Source organism: Oryzias melastigma, linkage group LG2 (genome assembly GCF_002922805.2).
Source record: "Oryzias melastigma strain HK-1 linkage group LG2, ASM292280v2, whole genome shotgun sequence".
In the NCBI taxonomy this organism is placed as follows: Eukaryota; Metazoa; Chordata; class Actinopteri; order Beloniformes; family Adrianichthyidae; genus Oryzias; species Oryzias melastigma.
The window spans coordinates 14,592,110-14,610,193 of NC_050513.1; the positions used below are offsets into that span (position 1 = coordinate 14,592,110).

At 37.7% G+C, this 18,084-nt stretch overlaps 2 protein-coding genes and 1 long non-coding RNA gene across 3 annotated transcripts in view; 2 read left to right on the forward strand and 1 right to left on the reverse strand.

Moving 5' to 3' along the window:
- Positions 1 to 4,008, forward strand: part of LOC112156861 (PI-PLC X domain-containing protein 1) — a 6,443-nt gene extending 2,435 nt beyond the window's left edge. The window contains exons 4-7 of the mRNA XM_024289246.2: positions 6 to 161; positions 269 to 381; positions 1,956 to 2,026; positions 2,114 to 4,008. Coding sequence (XP_024145014.1) covers positions 6 to 161; positions 269 to 381; positions 1,956 to 2,026; positions 2,114 to 2,337 — 564 coding nt within the window. The 3' untranslated portion in view covers positions 2,338 to 4,008. The remainder of the gene's footprint in view (positions 1 to 5; positions 162 to 268; positions 382 to 1,955; positions 2,027 to 2,113) is intronic.
- Positions 4,009 to 11,022: 7,014 nt separating this feature from the next.
- LOC118599591 lies at positions 11,023 to 13,525 on the forward strand. The gene is made up of 2 exons (XR_004949002.1): positions 11,023 to 12,076; positions 12,207 to 13,525. It is a non-coding gene; the product is annotated as an uncharacterized LOC118599591 (long non-coding RNA).
- A 17-nt stretch (positions 13,526 to 13,542) lies between these two features.
- LOC112156707 (aerolysin-like protein) lies at positions 13,543 to 16,390 on the reverse strand. Its single transcript, XM_024288999.2, has 3 exons — positions 15,558 to 16,390; positions 15,238 to 15,344; positions 13,543 to 14,507 (listed from the first exon to the last, which is right to left on the reverse strand). The coding sequence occupies exon 3, from the start codon at positions 14,482 to 14,484 to the stop codon at positions 13,543 to 13,545; it is 942 nt and encodes a 313-aa protein (XP_024144767.1). The 5' UTR covers positions 14,485 to 14,507; positions 15,238 to 15,344; positions 15,558 to 16,390.
- Positions 16,391 to 18,084: the final 1,694 nt, after the last annotated feature.

The window sequence follows — 18,084 nt, forward strand, 5'->3', positions numbered from 1 at the left end:
TACAGGAAGCTCTGAAGGACCTGGCGACGTGGTTAGAGGCTCACCCAAAAGAGATCGTAGTTATCTCTTGCTCTCATTTCGACTCGATGACAAACGAAGATCACGTCCATCTGGTGGAGTTCATCCTTATTCTTTTCAACTTGAAGCTCTGCTCTTCAAAGGTATCATTTTTACAACAAACTTAGACAAATTCAGTCAAACCTTTTGACTATTATCTGTTTTATGTATGTTAAAATAGTAAATCATTACTTTTTTTATTCTCATGAAGAATGTTCCCACGCTGCGTTCCTGTTGGTCCAGAGGTCAACAGGTCATTATTTCTTATGAAAATGATGCAATGCTACTGGAGCACCCAGAACTGTGGAAGGCCATACCGTACTGGTAAATCCAAGTTTATTTTGGCAACTTTCAGGTTATTTCTCTTCAGATCCCATGTGGCAAATTCACAGCCTGGTGTCAGGGTGAGTAGACAGATCCCAGAGCAGAGTCAGATGAGATGGTTAGCCTCACAACGACATAGACTGGCGGTGGAGGCAGGGAGCTAGGCCGATGAGAGCTTTACTGGAACCAGGAAGGGACCGAATGAAAGAGAAATAACCTGGCAGGTTGGAGGAGCCAGGGTGAGGCTTTTGAAGGTATTCAGAAATTAAGATGGGATGCAGGTGTGCAAGGCCACCAGGTAGAAATGGCCACGCCTCCTGCCCCACGCCACCCTGTGGAAGCACAAACAGACAGAGAAACATAAGCTCTCTGGGTTATTCTATCCGGCCCTTCAGATCATTTTATTTTATTGTTATTAATGGCCTGATGTCATCTTGCGTTAATTTCTAACTTGTATAATTTTGACAAAATATATTTTTATGAAGAGTAAAACACTGAAAGTTATTTAAGGTTTAAGTTGATTATTCTGGAATAATGTTCCTGCCTTTTTGTTATTCATAATTATATGAAATTCTTACGGCTTTAAAGTTTTAAAGATTGGTATTATGTGAGATTTTTGGACTACTGTGGTATTTTTAGGCCATTTTGGAGTTTAGCTAATGTTTTAGCTACATGCCAGCTGTTTTTTTTTTTTTTATTTTTTTTTTTTTTAATTTAGGCTCTTTATTTTTATTTTTTTGGGACTGTTTTGGAGTTTAGCAAACATTTCAGGTACACGCTAGCTGTTTTGGCTAATTTGGGCTTTTTTCAGTTTTTTTAGGATACTTTGAAGTTGAGCTATTTTTTCATCTGCATGCTAGCTTTTTTGGCTAACCTAAGTTGCTTTTTTTGTTTTTGTTTTTTTAGGCTAATTTTAGATTTAGTTAATATTTTAGGTGGCTATCAGCTTCAGCGTTTTCCACGACCAGACGCGATTCAGTTATCAAATTCGTGTCTGCCACCTCTCTTTTGACATGCCCCACATTTACTGCATGGAGCAACCGCCAAAGTTTTTCTAGACTTCATTTGTTTCAATGTCATGGAAAACATGGATGACGTTGATTAAATAACTTGAGTTTTGGAGGTTTCTACAGAGGCACCAACAAGCATGTTGCTGGGTTCACCAGATCGTTCAAATTCTTTCCCGGTGCGGGAAATGCAGCGTTAGCTGCACCTGCTAACGGCCTTTGAGTTAAAGGAATACGTTCCAGCAGGTAAATAGTTGGACCTTTGTTTTATATTTGGAAGCACGTCAAAAAGTTATTGACATTTTGACACTTCTAGTTTTTATCTGAGCAAACCACCTCCAGACTCAGGGGATAAAGAACGAATGTGATGTCTGGAATTTAAACAATCTAGTCCACAATATTAACATGAATAAAAAAGCTGATAGAGTTAACCTCTTTATCTAATCACAACTGAAAAAACTAAATAAAAATCCTTTATTTTGGTTTTTAGCTCTGAAGTTCTGACTATTTCTCACGTATTCATAAAGAACTGAATGGTCCAGCCTCACAGGTGTCCTCTTTGTCCAGGTATGCGGATAGCCCTAACCCAAAGAAGGTGATTAGTTATCTGGAGACGCAAAAACTCAAAGGAAGACCAGGTAAATATTCAAATGATACACATTTTTTTTATTATGCTGTCATAGAATAAAGCAGAAAGTGGCCTTAAAGGTTCTGATGTTTCACAGCTGGTTTTTATGTCAGCGGCCTGAACCTGACAGAAGATGCCTCTTATGTCGCTCTTCATCCCTGCCAGACCATGAGGAAGATGACAACGGAGGCTCTCCCGCTGCTTCTGCGCTGGACAGAGGCCCAGCGACCAGGGCCTGAGCCAGACAGGATCAACATTGTTTGCTGTGACTTTGTAAATGTCAGTGAGTTCTGCTCCGTCGTGATTGGCCTGAACTACTAATTAGTCTAGACTCTTGCAGCTAAGGGTGTATTCTGACTGGACACATTTGGTTCACTTAAAGTGATTTTCCCCCTAGAAATCCAGAACAAGTTTTAGTCTGAATACACCCAAGTGAATCCTGGTTCAGGACCAGGAACAGATCTTCTTTCGAGGGGATCTTGGTTTGGACTGAGGTTTGGTTTTTCCTCAGTCTGAATTGGCTCTAAGCTTGGAGTGGAGCAACTGGACCAAAACGGCCACCGTAGCCGGGCTATACGGGGTATAAATAGAATAGCGGAGCAACGATGAGACACAGCAACTCATTGAAATGTGGTCGGATGAATGCAGACTCGTGAAACCAACTTCTAATACGATACTCATTGATTCTCACAAACTGTTTTGCCGACCATCCATACATCACAGTAACTGTCTAGCAGCATGCCTCCACCGTAACAAAGTATCAGTAAATAGTGTCATACCTGACGTTGATAGAGTTGTTCAGTATTGGGCAACGAAATATAAAGTTTGAATAAGGGATAACAAAGTATAGGACTTCCAATATTCTTTCTCTAGTTGCTTTGCCCCGCCCTCATAATTCCTGTCCAATGACTGAAGAGATCTTAAGTCAAGTGGTTTTGTTTACAAACTTTGGTTCGAAGCAGAAATGTCTGCTTTACTTTAGCAGTATAAATACACTATTGACTAAACAAGACAACTGGTTAATAGACTTCCCATTTTGAAAAGTACATTTTACTTCCCTCCAGTAAATCACACTGCCTCTGTAATTCTTTTTAATGTTATTTTATTCCAAAACAAAGAATTTCACACTAAATCTTAATTCCTTTCATGAGAATTTTTAAAAAATGCATATTGTTCTTTGAATTGTTACATAAAGCACTAAAAGCTGTTACTAGCGTTTTTCCAATTTACCCTTTCTATGCAGCAAATGTTGGAAAAACATCTTAAAATCTTCATAAAAAAATGAGGAAAATAGCAGAGGCAGAGATCACTTCTATTTTTTATACAACACACATATTTAGGTAAAGATTTGATCTGTGTTGTTTACTGTACTTTTTAATGTTAAAAGTTTTTTTTTATTTTATTACAAAAGGAAGAAAATGTTTGTAAAGTAAATAAAATGTTTTACATGTGAATTTTTATTGTTTAACAAAATAAAACTGCCAATAATGAAATTTTTCATTCATTGAAAGTTGTACAAACTATGTTTATTGTGAAACTAATTTGTGTTTTGTTTCTGATGTTGCAAAGTTAGGGTTAGGAAGGAATACTTCAAGGACCACCTCTGTCCTGCTGACACGCCTTCTGTTGAGGAATCAGAGGTTGAGGGTGGAGTTCTTCATCACCCAAGCTGAGGTCACTAAGGTAGTCAAAGAGCTCCTCGGTAGCCAGGCCCCGATGAATTCCGCCCGAGTACCTAAAGTCTCTAAATGTTTTGGGAGTGTCTTGTCTGACGTCTCTGCAGCATTTTGTGGCAGACGGGAACCGTACCCCTGGACTGGCAGACTGGGGTTGTGGTTCCCCCTTTCAAGAAGAGGGACCGGAGGGTGGAACGGTAGACCAGCTCCACACCCTCTTTAGGGTGCTGGGGGTTCATGGGAGTTCATTGATCCAGTCAAGATGTGTTTTGCGGATTTGGAGAAGGCGTTCGAATGCGTCCCCCGTGGTGTCCTGTGGAGGGTGCTCTGGGAGTACGGCGTCCGGGGAGCCTTACTGAGGTCTGTCCGGTCTCTGTATGACCGGAGCAGGAGCTTAGTTCACATAATCGTCAGACCTGTTCCTGGTGCATGTTGGACTCCAGCAGGGCTGCCCTTTATCACTGGTTCTGTTCATAGTCTTTATGGACAGAATTTCTAGCCACAGCCAGGGGCCGGAGGGGATCTGGTTTGGGGACTACAGGATTTCCTCTCTGCTCTTTGCAGATGATGTTGTTCTGTTGGCTCCATCAAGCCAGGACCTCCAGCATGCATTGGAGCGGTTTGCAGTTGAGTGTGAAGCGGCAGGGATGAGGGTCAGTCTGAGGCCATGGTTCTCAACCGGAGAAAGGTAGTTTGTCCTCTCTCGGTGGGTGGAGTGCTCCTGCCTCAGGTGGAGGAGTTCAAATGTCCCTATTTTTCCTATTCTTCCTTAACCTAAACTGTGACTCTGAAAGCTTACACAAGAATTCCAATGTGTTTCAATGTAAATCGATGCTTATATGGCAAATGAAAAACCTTGAAATATCTTGGTCTCGTTCATGAGTGAGGGAAGATAAGAGCGTGAGATCGACAGGCGGATTGGAGTGGTTTCCGCCATTATGTGGTCACTGTACCGGTCTGTTGTGGTGAAGAGAGAGCTGACCCAGAAATCGAAGCTCCAAATTTACCGGTCGATCTTCGTTCCAGTGCTCACCTAGGGTAATGAGCTCGGAGTCATGACTGAAAGAACAAGATCCGGCTGAGATGAGCTTCCTCCGGAGGGTAGCTGGGTGCTCCCTTACAGATAGGGTGAGAAGCTCGGTGACCCGGAATGAGCTCTGAGAAGAGTCGCTTGTCCTCCACATTGAGAGGAGCCAGTTGAGGTGGTCCAGACGCGCAGGGGAAGACCCAGGACATGCTAGAGTGACTACGTCGCTCGGCTGGCCTGAGAACACCTCGGGATTCCTCCAGAGGAGATGGAGGAAGTGGCCAGGGGGAGGAAGTCTGGGTATTTTGCTTTCACTGCTGCCCCTACGACCCGGTCCCAGATGACCGGAAGACGATGGATGGTGATATCCAAACATACAAGCAAACTTTGGCAAGTCACAGGAATAAAAAATAATGGGAGATAAAAGGAAGTTTATAAGTTGGCCATTAGATTACACATAAAAGTTGTCTTTTACAAATTCATTTTTTTTTTACTTTCTTTGTTAAATCAATGAACCAGAGATGAGTTTTTATTAAGCTTTTTATTGTTCATCTTTCAACATATCCTGTCAGGGATCGCCAAAGCAATAAACTTCAAACGCAAGTAGAAAATGTGACAATTTGAGTTCATTAGGTCTTTACTTTCTGTGTCTCAACATTTTGTTGGCCTTTTTGTCCCGTCTACTTTGGATTATTTTTTCTAACCTTGGTCAAGAATAAAATAGTGTTACACAGAGATTTAATCTCTTATAGTTGAATTTTCTAATATTTTTCTAATATTTGGGTTAAAATAAAAAAAAAGAAAATAAGGTTTACTTTAAAAAAAGTGCAACCTTACATCAGAAAGAGGCTACTTCTAACAGAATTTGTGGTATTCCTGTAAAAATTCAGTAATGTATCTAGGTATTAAAATATCAAAAAAGGATAAAGATAAGGAGGATAATTCTACACCTGGTATTGAGACTATCAAAGACAGTTTAATGGCAGATTAACCAAGGAATTCTAAAGCAAAACAGAGCAGATGTCACAGGATTCTTATGTTTTTTCGTCACTAGATGTCACCAAGACTCAATGTTCCAACTTGGATAAGATTTTTATCCAATTTTCTATGTGGAAAAAAACCCAAACTCACATAGAAGCCTGTGCAGTTCTGCATAAATCTCTCCAAACAACACTTGCAAGCAGAAACGAGTGTTGTGGTCGAGAAATACATGACCCTTTTTTAAACCTACTTGATCCCTGATGAGTGCTGAGCAACTCTGGATGGTCTATATGGATTAAGTAGAGGGGGGCCACCATGTTCCAACAAGTGTGTGACATCAGTAAGGAGGTGGTGGAGTCATTGTTTGGGTGAGAATCATAGCAAGAGAGCTGGTCAGCCCTTTTAGGGTCTCTGAGGTTATGAAAATGACCTCTGGAAAGTATGTGGAGTTTCTGACTGACCACTAACTTCTGTGGTACAAAGAGAAGAACCGGGGATTCCGTAACAAAATCATCTTCATGCAGGACAATGCTCCATCTCATGCTGCAGAAATACCTCTACATCCTTGGCTACTATAGTCATTAAAAGAGATTCACTGATGGTGTGACCTCCATCCTCCCCAAATTCTGGGAGGCCATTCTGGCATCCTGCAAAGAAATTCAAGCAAAAACTCTCCAAAAATTCAATGGATACAAGAATTGTATCCATTGATACAAAAAAAAGGGATCCTGTGTTCAAATTTAACTTGACCTTAAAAGATGTTTTCGATTCGAATAGCTTTTAGTTTCAGTAAATATGACCTAATGCAGAAAATTCAACAAATGACCATTTTCAGTTCTTTACAGGTGACTCCTGGTAAAAGCATTTTGAGACCTGTGCCATCCATGAACACTAAAATCACTAATGACAAGGGCGACAACAAGAGCGACGTACCACATAGTGTTGGACGTATAGACATCGGATGATTATGAAAGATTTGTTCATGCATAGATTTCTCACAATTTTTAAATAGGAATCAAATGTTTCTGCTGCAAAAGCATGTTTGTGTTTTGATATTTTTAATAGTTTACTAATGTAATACACATTTGTAGAACATAAAAGTAGAAACACTAAATACAGTCAAATGAATACTGTTGATAAAAGTCAGCAAAAGAAAAAGATAGCAAACATGAAGAAACTGCTGTGTGTGGCCTGGAGTTGAACTCACAATTCCCAAAAGTGCGATTGTGTTAACCAGTAAGCCACGGCACACAACTGGAATTACCCTTTGGTATTAGCCATTTTATTCAACATATGCCGCTGGGTGAGAGGATCTTGCTCTGTGGTGTGAGATCGCTTCATTTAACGGAAGAAGAGACAACAAAAAAAGAGTAGGGATAGTAAAGAGGCGAGAATAAAAACAGAACAGTAGCAGCAACAAAATATGAGATCCTGACCTGACGTTTTATTTGTTTTCTGATTTTACAAAGGAAAAGTATTGTAAATTTATACGACTAATCCAACAATACCAAAAAAATAAGACGACCCAACACAAAGGCCATAGACAGCAACTGTAGCTCAAACAAAAAGCTAAGTTGGTTTGCCGGTGTGAAATTTCAATTAACCAGTGGAGGAGAAAATCCCAGAAACACAAGCCGCTGGATCAGACCAGATATAGTGAAATCAAGTGTCATTGATTTTGACAGCAGTATGAAGGGGGAAAGAGTGTCCTGTAGCGGGGTGCAAGGTCTCTTCTTTCAATAGAAGAAGAGAACAAACGCACTACATACAGCACAGGTGTCGAACTCCAACCCTGGAGGGCTGGTGTCCTACATGTTTTCCAACCAAGCTGCCATAGAAGCTTCTTATTAGCTAAACACACCTGATCCAGGTAATCGGCAGCAGATAAGGCGGGGTTTCTGGAAAACCAGCAGGACGTCGGCCCTCGAGGACTTGAGTTTGACACCCCTGACATACAGTATATACACAGTTCATGTGATGTGTGAACCTGGTGTAAACACACACATTTATAAATTATTATTCATAATCATTCCTAATGATCAAAGTACAAAATGTAAAATATTAAAGTCCAAACTGACAAGTTCATTGATCATTGATGAATTGCAAAAAGACTGCAAAATATTCTCAAGACAAAATGAAACGATGCCAAAATTTAGACAGAAAAAAAATGAAAGAGTTATTTTTTTCTTACACAACGTTGAATTCAAGCTCTGATGTTAGCTTCAGCATTGACTCTATAGAAATTATTGTTCTCTTTTTACAGGTGAGTACTAAAAAATTACTTTTCATTTTACGCAAATAAACCATAAATATATAAATTACGAGCGTTGATGTTATTTCTAATAATTTGATCAGATAATGTCTTCACATGAATGTTTTTAATGAGTTGTTATGATTTTTGACTGTAAAAACATTGAAGTTTTCTCAATATTTTTAATTATTTCGTTTTCTTTTTTGAAGCTCATAATATCTAAGGGCAGGATGCAGATTTGGTAAAGTAACACTAGAATCCTTTAATGTAAAATAGTTCACATCATAGAGGTGATACAGATTTTTTAAATAAAACTGTGAGGACATAAATTATTTTTGTGATCTCCTTATTATAAAAAACCCAGCTACTTTGACTCTGTGCTTTAGCTAGATAGTTAAGAAACCCAAAACTTGAGGTATTGTTGCAAAACAAAGTATCCATTGTTGTCATTTTCATTACTCATTCCATAAAGTTATGACATTTGATCTGTTTTCTCTTAGGTTTGGCAACAGCTCAATATTTGTTCAGAAAACAGATATTTTGGTAAGTATATGTTACACAGTTAATGTTGATCTTATTAAAACATTTTTGAAATGAATTGTTTACTATTCTACAAAAATTATTGAATGTTTTTATGAATGACTATGTATTCCTTTCAATTCAGGATTTTCATTGTAAAATGTCTTTAAATACTAGTTATCAGATATGTCAGGAGTTGTGGGATTTAAGTAGTTTGTTCAAATTGTATTGTGATGATTGTATTCTATATTTATTCTAGCATGTTTATTGACAGATTAATTTGAAAACATTAATTTGAACTAATTCTTCAGTTATTTAGGGATAATTACCCAAACGTACAAAAACTGTTCTTGGTCATTTATGGACTAACCATGCAATATACAGCGAGGAACATTTTTATTCCTCATGAGTATTATTCCATTCAAGATGGAGCTTGATGCACTAAACTGGAATTTCCTGGAAGCTTGTTATTGCAAAAGACCTGCTGATGATGTTGTGAGCCACCATTAAGCAAACAGCAGATTCACTGGTGGCCATGGGAACTGACATTCCCACAGCAAAAGTCCTTTATGACGTTGTTCTTCCACTTGCCAAAGTAAAACTTATTCATAGGGAAGATGAAAAGACAAACAATCCTTCCTTCCAGAAGGACTTCAAACTGTTAGAAGTTCACTGAGCACTCATCAAGTTATCCGTACTACTCCTGGTCTAATTCATTTTGCTTTGTTGTTTCTTCAACAGAATGTTTTCCTGTTACTGACAAACTGAAGAATTCCATCTGTCAAGTCGTTACTTTAATCTGAGTTGCCTGACTTGATCGGCTTCTTTCTAGTTCCCAATATTAGACGGAATTCCACTCAGCCTTGATTCTTTTACATGCTTTTATTTGTTTGAAGATGGTACAGGAGCATGAAAGCTTTAAAAACAGAAGCAATACCTGGTCAGGTAGAAACCTGTCAGTCATTTAGGGAGCTTGTGTGCTCAGAGTGTCCTCCACAGACAGACAACACCACTGCTTTTATGCCACACAGCAGAGGAGTCTCCTTGATTGCTCATTTCCTCCACCTGCTCACACACCTGGTTTCAATCAAGGAGAAGCGTCTCCCAGTATCTCGGGGAAGGAGAGGGAGTGATGCAACACCATATGAAATATTGATTTCATTTTAGGTACAAAGAGAGTCAAACAAAGTATTTATTATGATAAGGTAAATACATAAAATAGATATTTTTAATTGTTATATTTTAATAAAACCTTAAGGGTTTAATCAAAGTACAAATGACACAGAAGGAAAGACACAATAAACCTGCTCTAAAATCAAAAATTAAATCAAAGTTGCCTTTATAATTAAAATACAATGTTTAAAATTTTTGGAGTATTATGTAATTTTGAAATAAAAACAAAGTTGAATTTTTAATTCTTTAAAACAATAAATGGAAAGCTTAAGTAATAAAAAGTTATCATAAAAAAGAACTAGTAGAAGTAGGACATTATTTTTCTTGCAAAGTTGTGGTAAAATAAAGGTCCTTAAAAAATCCTTTGTTAAGAGACGAAAGAGCCGATTCTTTAGCAGGAGCAGAATCAAAAGAATCAACTCCTGAGAAAGAATCAAATTCGAGAAACAGCAACTCATCGAAATGGGGTTGAATGACTTTAGGCTCAGAAACTAAGAAAAAAAAAATCACACGTTGACAGATGCTAGTTTCTTTTTTATATTTTTGCTTTTGATCATGCCAAAAAATAGGAATCATTCATATATTTTTTTTTAATTAGTAATGAATTATCCAAATTTCCTTAAAGGCTAAAGTAAATCTATGTGGCTCCTTCTATGTTTTGATCAGTAGAAAACTAGTCCAAATGGCTCTTTTACTGTTAAAGGTTGTCAACCCTGACTCTAAACCAAATGACCAGTTGCCTAAGTACATTTACTAAATCTAGCCATCATTTTACAATATCATAAAGACATTTCAAATGAACGTTCCGAACAGCAAGCTCACCGGGGAACGTTTTAAATGTTCTAGAGGTTTAAGCGTGATCCAACCCCAGCATAGCGGTCTGTCTGCCGGCATATTCATGGCGTGAGCTCTGCTGGACACGTCGCTGCATCGAGCTGCAGCCAGAGAACGCGGCGGCAGTAACAGACTGTCAAACTATCCACAGTGTATCCCGCTTTTCTCAGTCTTTAATGTTTTAAAAAATAAAAGTTAATTGGAAATGATAAGTCTCTATTTCATTTATTACTGCAGTTCAGCAGAGGAGGAAAAGATTTGGTCCTGACAAAAAAATGAACATGAAAGTGTTATGGAAATGTTATTTTTGATGTTTTTTATTTTATTTTACTGAACGTTGATTGAAGTTTTGAATTTAAAATGCCCTTCACTTGCACTTGGGCTTTTGTTAGGCATTTTATGTTACAGCCTTTTATTGTTAAGAAAGTTTACCTCAATACAATGTTACAAAATAAAGTATTTCTGATGAAAACTATATATTTTACCATTCTTGTTTTCATAGTTAATGTAGAACTGCTAAATTCCACGAAGCACACATTTTTTTCCTTAAAAAAAGGCCACATATTAATTTGTGATTAATCGCGAGTTAACTCTGGACACAATGCAATTAATCGCAATTAAAAATTTTAATTGCCTGACAGCTCTAATCTAAACACGCATTTTTCCTTGCTAAAACACAAGTTGCAAAAGAACTCTGCTCATATTCTTAAATGAAAGCTCACATAATGCAAAATGGTTGCCATGTTCTGCAATATTTGAACACAATGAAGACACCTGGGGCCATTGTTTACACACAACAACTCGACATTTGAGACACCAGTTGGTAATACCATGACCACATGTATGAAAGCAAGTTTAAAGTACAAAATGGATGAAGTCAGAGTCAGGGGAAGAGGACTTTGTGTCAGAGGAGGAAGAAGAGCTGACCATGGAAGAAGAGGAGCAGGCCAACCAGGAAGAGGAGTTCAAATCAGGAGGAGGAAGAGGAGCAGGCCAACAAGGAAGAGGAGAAGGTCCAGAAGGGAGAGCAAGGCAACCTCGCACCATCATTTCGGACAAGATGCGAACAACAGTCATTGTCCATGGCATGACGATGGCTGAAGCTGGGCTAAGAGTCCGTCCAAACCCGAGTAGGTTTACCGCGGCATGCTTTATCAGGGCTTTCAGACAACACAACAGGTATTGTACTATATTGCTTTTTTTGGTCATAATCCAGTTTTACAAGCCAGTAGAAAGTAGTCTATTGGTCTCAAATCAGTTGTTATTCTATAATACTGTATAAAATGTCAACTGACAACACATGTTTTTTTCTTTACAGTTTAAAGAATGCCACATAGGGGTGGGAGGGTTGCCATATTTACAGTGGCACAAGGAACTTTCAATGCAGATATGGTTCCTGAGAACAACCTAATCTGACTCCAGGAGATAAGAAACAAAGTCATTGCCGATAATATCAACTTTGAGAGCATTGATGATGTCCGGTTGGCTACAATAGACTGAGTTCTTTTGCACCAAAAGATGCAGATGAAACAGGTCTATAGGGTTCCCTTTGAGCGCAACTCTGCACAGCACAAAGATCTAGGTTACGAGTATGTGCAAGTAAGTATACATCCATGTTCACAGTACAGGTATTGGACATACTATGTTGCTCAGTGGCCTCCATTACTTCTGGGCAATGCTGTGCTACCTGATTGACTGTTGTTCTGAACACCTGTTCTCTGTTTCACAGACGATATTGCAGTTGAATGCGATGTCCAGACCTCATGAGTATTTAATCCTGGATGAGGCTAACTTCAACCTGCAGAAACAAAGGCAAAGAATCTGTAACATCATTGGCCAAAGAGCCAGAACTGAGGTTCCTGGCCAACGGGGGGTAATTTTACTCTTTGTGCGGCCATGGGTTCGGAGGGGCTTGTCACCCGGCATGCTGTCCTCGGGTCTAAGAACACCCACCGTCTCCTCAACTTTGTAGAGGAGCTAAGAGACATCCTTCTGCTCCGCCAACAACACCATCCTGGACCATCTAAGAGGATCTGTTACTGTAAAGTTTTTTATAAAAATATGCACTGGCAGTTATGAAACCCTCTCACACATTGAGCATTGTGTTTTCAATTGTTTTGCTGTAGGGTAATGATGTGTATAGTGTTTACATGTTTGAAAGCTTCGAGCTGCTCTTTTGGTGTAAAAGTTTGAGGTTTGAAGTTCGAAGTTGTGGTTGTGTTTATGTACAGTAGGTTTAGAAAAGGGTGCTGTGTTTAGACATTGGGGAACATGGAGGAAACATCTGTGATATGTTTTAGCATTTGAGAAAAAACATTAAAATGGGGAAGACACATCCTTTTCTAAAGTTGTCAAAGTTTTTTTTTTTTTTATGTATGTGTGTATCTTAGATTTACAAAGACTCTTTAAACCCCTAAATTAGGTAATCACTGTGGAGACTTTTATTTTGTTTTACTAGATTTATTAAAGGTATATGACGGACAAGTACAGAGAAAGTTAAATTATCCACAAATTCCCCAGCACAACACTTGTTTTACATTTCTATGTCACAAAACACACAAGTACTAAAACTTTCTAATGATCGGTAAATAAAAAACATTAATTTGTAATAGTGACAAATCAACAAGTATTTCAAACAAATGATTCTTATCATCATACTAAAGATTTTACCAATGAGACATTGAGAAAAGGGTTGTGAATATTGTTCTATTATCTGAAGGATTCCATCTGAAATAGTAATTCGATTTTAAGTATTACAACATTACAACAAAGTAAACAATTAAAAGAGATGATGTGGGTGGTTATGTTTTAATAAAACATGAAAGGTTAAATCAGTACAACAACAGATGCAGATTTAAAGACAGTCATTATTAGGACAGAGGGAGAAGACACTTAGATGATGAAATGCAAACCTAGCTCTAAAATCAAATGACTCTAAATGATGGAAAGAAAGATGATGTCAAAGTTGCTAACTCTATAAGTAAAATACAATGTGAAAACATCTGGAGTTTGATGTAATTTTGAATGAAAAAAAAAAAAAAAAACAAAGTTGATCATTGAAGGACTTATTTGTCTTTCACAACTGTTTTTACATCATCGTAAATGACCCCATTGTACTCTCCATTGGTATTGATCTTGAGAACACCTCCATTGTCACAAGTAACTTCCACTGTTCCTGTGTAGGGAAGATCCACTGTAACTCTACCAATGGTGATGCCAACCTCTACACTTTTGTTGGGAAGGACTTGCACTGGATATGAAAAGTTGTCACTTGTCTCTTTTGTGTTCTCTAAGTCATAAGAACTTACTGGTCCCACTATAAAGATGGAACCATTAGGACCCTCAACAACCTCGGGGATTCCTGCCTGAACAATCACACTAAACATTGATTCCATTTTGTTTGGTAAAGACCAGGATGATTTCGTTGTTACTGTTATTGTTGTTTCAGCTGTGTATGACTGAACAGCCTCAGTGTCGTTTTCGTAAGTAAAAGACTTGACTTCTTCTGTAACAATCTGGGGATGGGCGTTTTTAATGGTGGGGTAGTTGACATTGGTCAGCTCAGTTGATTTGACTGTGTTTATGAACAAAAATCCCATACAATCTATGTCTGAACCTGATCTCCCCGCAACTCCCAAACAAATGCCAGATCCAACATCAATTGGGTACTCTTTTGTATGTACACATACAATTGGTTTAGCAAAGAATTCTCTTGAGTGGTTCGTCTCGAATTTGATGCCCCCAAGCCGGGTTCCAACTCCATTTGCCCACAGTGTAAGTGAGGTAATTTTCTCTCCGTCTTTGAATTCAAACTCAAAAACTTCTCCGCCTTCTTTTCCAAATTTCTGAACTCCACCGTCGGTCAGCCACACTTGCACAGCTTTTACACGATCCCCTGCAAACCACACCCATATCTTCCTCAGTGTTGCTCCATTGTCTTCACCAGTGAAGGTAAAAGGACTGCCTCCTGATCCGCCAACCTCAATCAAAGGTACCAGGGCGGACATTTTGCTGCTATTTCAACTTTTACCTAAAATGTAAAACAACAGTTTAATTTTTGTATATAGTACATAGTTAAGATACAATGAACATGTTAGAAATAACATGAGTTTCTTTTAGCCAACAGAAATGCATCTTTAGAAAGCTGTTTTGTTTAAATGAAGGTTTGGCGTAATTTCCATAAAATCATTTGGACCACCAAATGACAGATGAGCGTCTGCAGCTCATCGGTCCCCCAGGTGATGGGTCAAATGCAGAGAACTGCTATCACACACCTAGATGCATGACTACTAATGCGGCTGTAACTTTTTCTGACCCAGAATTCACACTGAAAATGTAATTCGTTTTCACATCAGGTCAGTTTAAAATCAGCAATAGAACTATGACATGTTTTCACAATCTTACTTTCCATCTTGCAGGCTGCATGGATCAAATTCTGCCCCATATTTGCTCAGAAAGACGTGGTGCTTTATTGTCTATGTACGTCAACTATTCAGACAGATCTTCGAATCCACCTCCACTCGTGTCAGAGTTCCTGGCTGTGCTCTGTTCTTGTTATTTGGTCCTAACTGATGGAGACTTTTTCATTTTGAAAGATTGCACATTCTCAGCCAATTCATTTTTTTAGTAATTATGTTGGTTTAAAGCTTTCAGAGCTTGTATTATTTAAATAAGCATCATTTTAGAACTGGTGTCAATTGGTTGACAGTATTAGTGTTGATAATTTCCACAATAGAAATTTTAATTTTTAAAATACTTACTATTTGTGGATGTAGATCTTCCTGTTCTCGGGCGGTTTTCCTCCTGTGAGTTGTTTTCTTCACCAGAAACAACCACTTAGGTGATGGATTCAGAACAAATGCACTTTCTAAAGAAAAAAATCTTTCAAATCAATTTAAACATTTCAAAACAAATGCTTTCAAACTTAGAACAAGGACAATTTTAGTTCACAATGAGATTAGATAAGATAAGCTAATATTGCTGAATAAAGATCAAGCACTCTTTAAAAAAAATAACAATACAATGATGGTACCTAAAAACAATACTAACTTTAACTCTCTCTGTGTACAAATATACTTACAGGAAAATTGCGAGTAGACTCTCCCAGCACAAAGTCTTGGCTTTCTGAAAACCAGCAGTTTGACTGGAGCTGTTTCTCCTTTAAATAGACCTTAAGGGGAGCTCTGAGGTGGGGCTATAAGACCTTAAAATCAGACCTACCCTTTGTACATTTGCATAATGTTATGAGTTGGTAAATTCCTCTCTGTGTCCTGTTTTGTTCCTAAACGCTGCTGCTGCTTTGCTAGTTTTCTTCTTTTTTTTCTGTAAGATCTTTGAAATTAAAGCATGCTCGTATAACTTCCTTTTAAAATACACCACATTCTGTGCTCTTTAGCTGTAGTCCATAACCTTTTTCAGGCCACAGACTGGTTGAAATTGGACAATATTTTTTGCGAACCGGTCTGAACGCATCCGAAGTTGGCATTTTGAGGCTTCCAGTTTCTGAAAATTTATTTTCAAAATAAATATATATAAAAAAGTCAAAAAATTCCAGTAGATATTTTTATGCAAATAATGAAGGTTCAATGGAACAAAGTTGTAAGTAAGTAAGTAAGTTTTATTTATATAGCGCCTTTCACAGACAAAAGTCACAAGGTGCTTCACAAGTTAAAACCATAAAAAACAAATACTTCAAAAGATAAGAAAACATAAAAGACAAAGCTTCCCCGATTAAAAACATAAAAGACAAAAGCCTCACAAGCTAAGAAACATAAAAGACAGACAGCAAGTACCACATAAAATAAACCTTTCAAGCCCAATTAAAAACAGACTCAGTTAAAATGCTTAGCAAAATAAAAGGTTTTAAGTTGGCTTTTAAAAAAGTTGTAGAAGTTATTTTTGTTTCGGAAAAATTTCATGATTTTTTCTCATAGAATGTTTTTTTTAGAAGTCTTTTTATTGGTATTTTACATTTAAACAGATGGTACAAACATACAGATTTGACTAAGTATTATACAGAGAGTTGATCTCTTATAAGATTAAAAGACTTTTATTGTAACTGTCAGGAACAGTTAAATTGTGGGGGATCCACCAGCAGAAATGCACAGCACAATAAAAATATAGAAAAGAAATTAAAAATAAGAATAAAATAAATAAGTAGAATAAAAGTAAAATATAACGTATTTAACAGTAGTAATAATATCAAACTGTACAGAGGTAGGGCAAAAATGGAAGTACACGACATAATTGCAGTATAGTAATAAATACTGTTTAAAGTGAGGTGTGCAGTTGTGCAAAATTACAGCTGGATTTTTGAATATTCCTGGGGTAAAAGTAAAATATTTAAGGCTTTCTTGAAAAAAAAAAAGTGAAATCTTACATCTCAAAGGTACTATAATGACATTTGTGGTTTTCCTGTCAAAATTCCGTAACTTATCTGATAAAATATCAAAAAACGATGATGATATTTCTACACCTGGTATTGAGACTATCAAAGACAGTTTAATGGTTGGTTAACCAGGGACTTATCAAGCAAAGCAGAGCCGATGTCTCAGGCTTCTTATGTTTTTACATCAATAGATGTCACCAAAACTCAATGTTCCAACTTGGATAAGATTTTCATCCAATTTTCTATGGGGAAAAACAAACTCAAAGTCACATAGAAGCCTGTGCAGGAGGCTTGCAGACATAAACCTCTCCAAACAATGGAAAAAGAGACAACAAAAAAGAATAGGGATAGTAAAGATCAGGACAATAGCAGCAACACAATTTGAGATCCTGACCTGATGTTTTATGTGTTATCTTATTTTGCAAAGGAAATGTATTGTAAATTTATACGACAAATGTATCACATCTAACAGTTGCAAAAAATAGGACACCCCAACACAAAGGCCATAGACAGCTACTGTATCTCACAAAAAACTTTGCCGGTGTGAAATTTCCCTAAACCAGTAGAGGAGAAAATCCCAGAAACACAAGCCGCTGGATCAGACCAGATATAGGGAAATCAAGTGTCATTGATTTTGACAGCAGTATCAAGGGAAAGAGTGTCCTGTAGCGGGTGCAAGGTCACTTCTTTCAATGGAAGAAGAGAACAAACGGAGGGACAGTAAAGAGGACAATAGCAGGAACAGAATATGAACTCCTAACCTGATGAGGAATAGAACCTAAACCTCAAAAAAGAATGTGTTTACATGTCTAGAAAATCAATATGGAAACATCAAATCTAGTGATTAATGTACATTTGAGGGTTTTCTTGGATTTTTTGTTTTAGCTAGGAAAGTAAGTTTGTCTGTTCATTGATAATTTTGCTGGGGATAGTTTTACTTTCAGGGAAAAAAATCAATTTGCACAATAATTTGGAACATGCTATATACAGAATATTCACAGTACACTGTGTATATATATTCTCAGTCGTAATTAATTTGTAATGTAGTTGTCACCTTGTCACCAGTGAGGTGGATTTGTGCAGTAACTTGGGATGTTTGCCAGAATCACCGTTCGTGACCCTCAAAATGCACACAGTGCGCTGATCCATGCCCTCGCCGCTACTGCAGCGGTCCAGCAGTCAGTCAAGTGACAGCTTTCCAAAGCTGCGCATAAAACAA

Excerpts from the sequence above, each read along its gene's own strand:
- LOC112156707 (XM_024288999.2), bottom strand. The coding sequence starts at position 14,484 with ATGTCCGCCCTGGTACCTTTGATTGAGGTTGGCGGATCAGGAGGCAGT.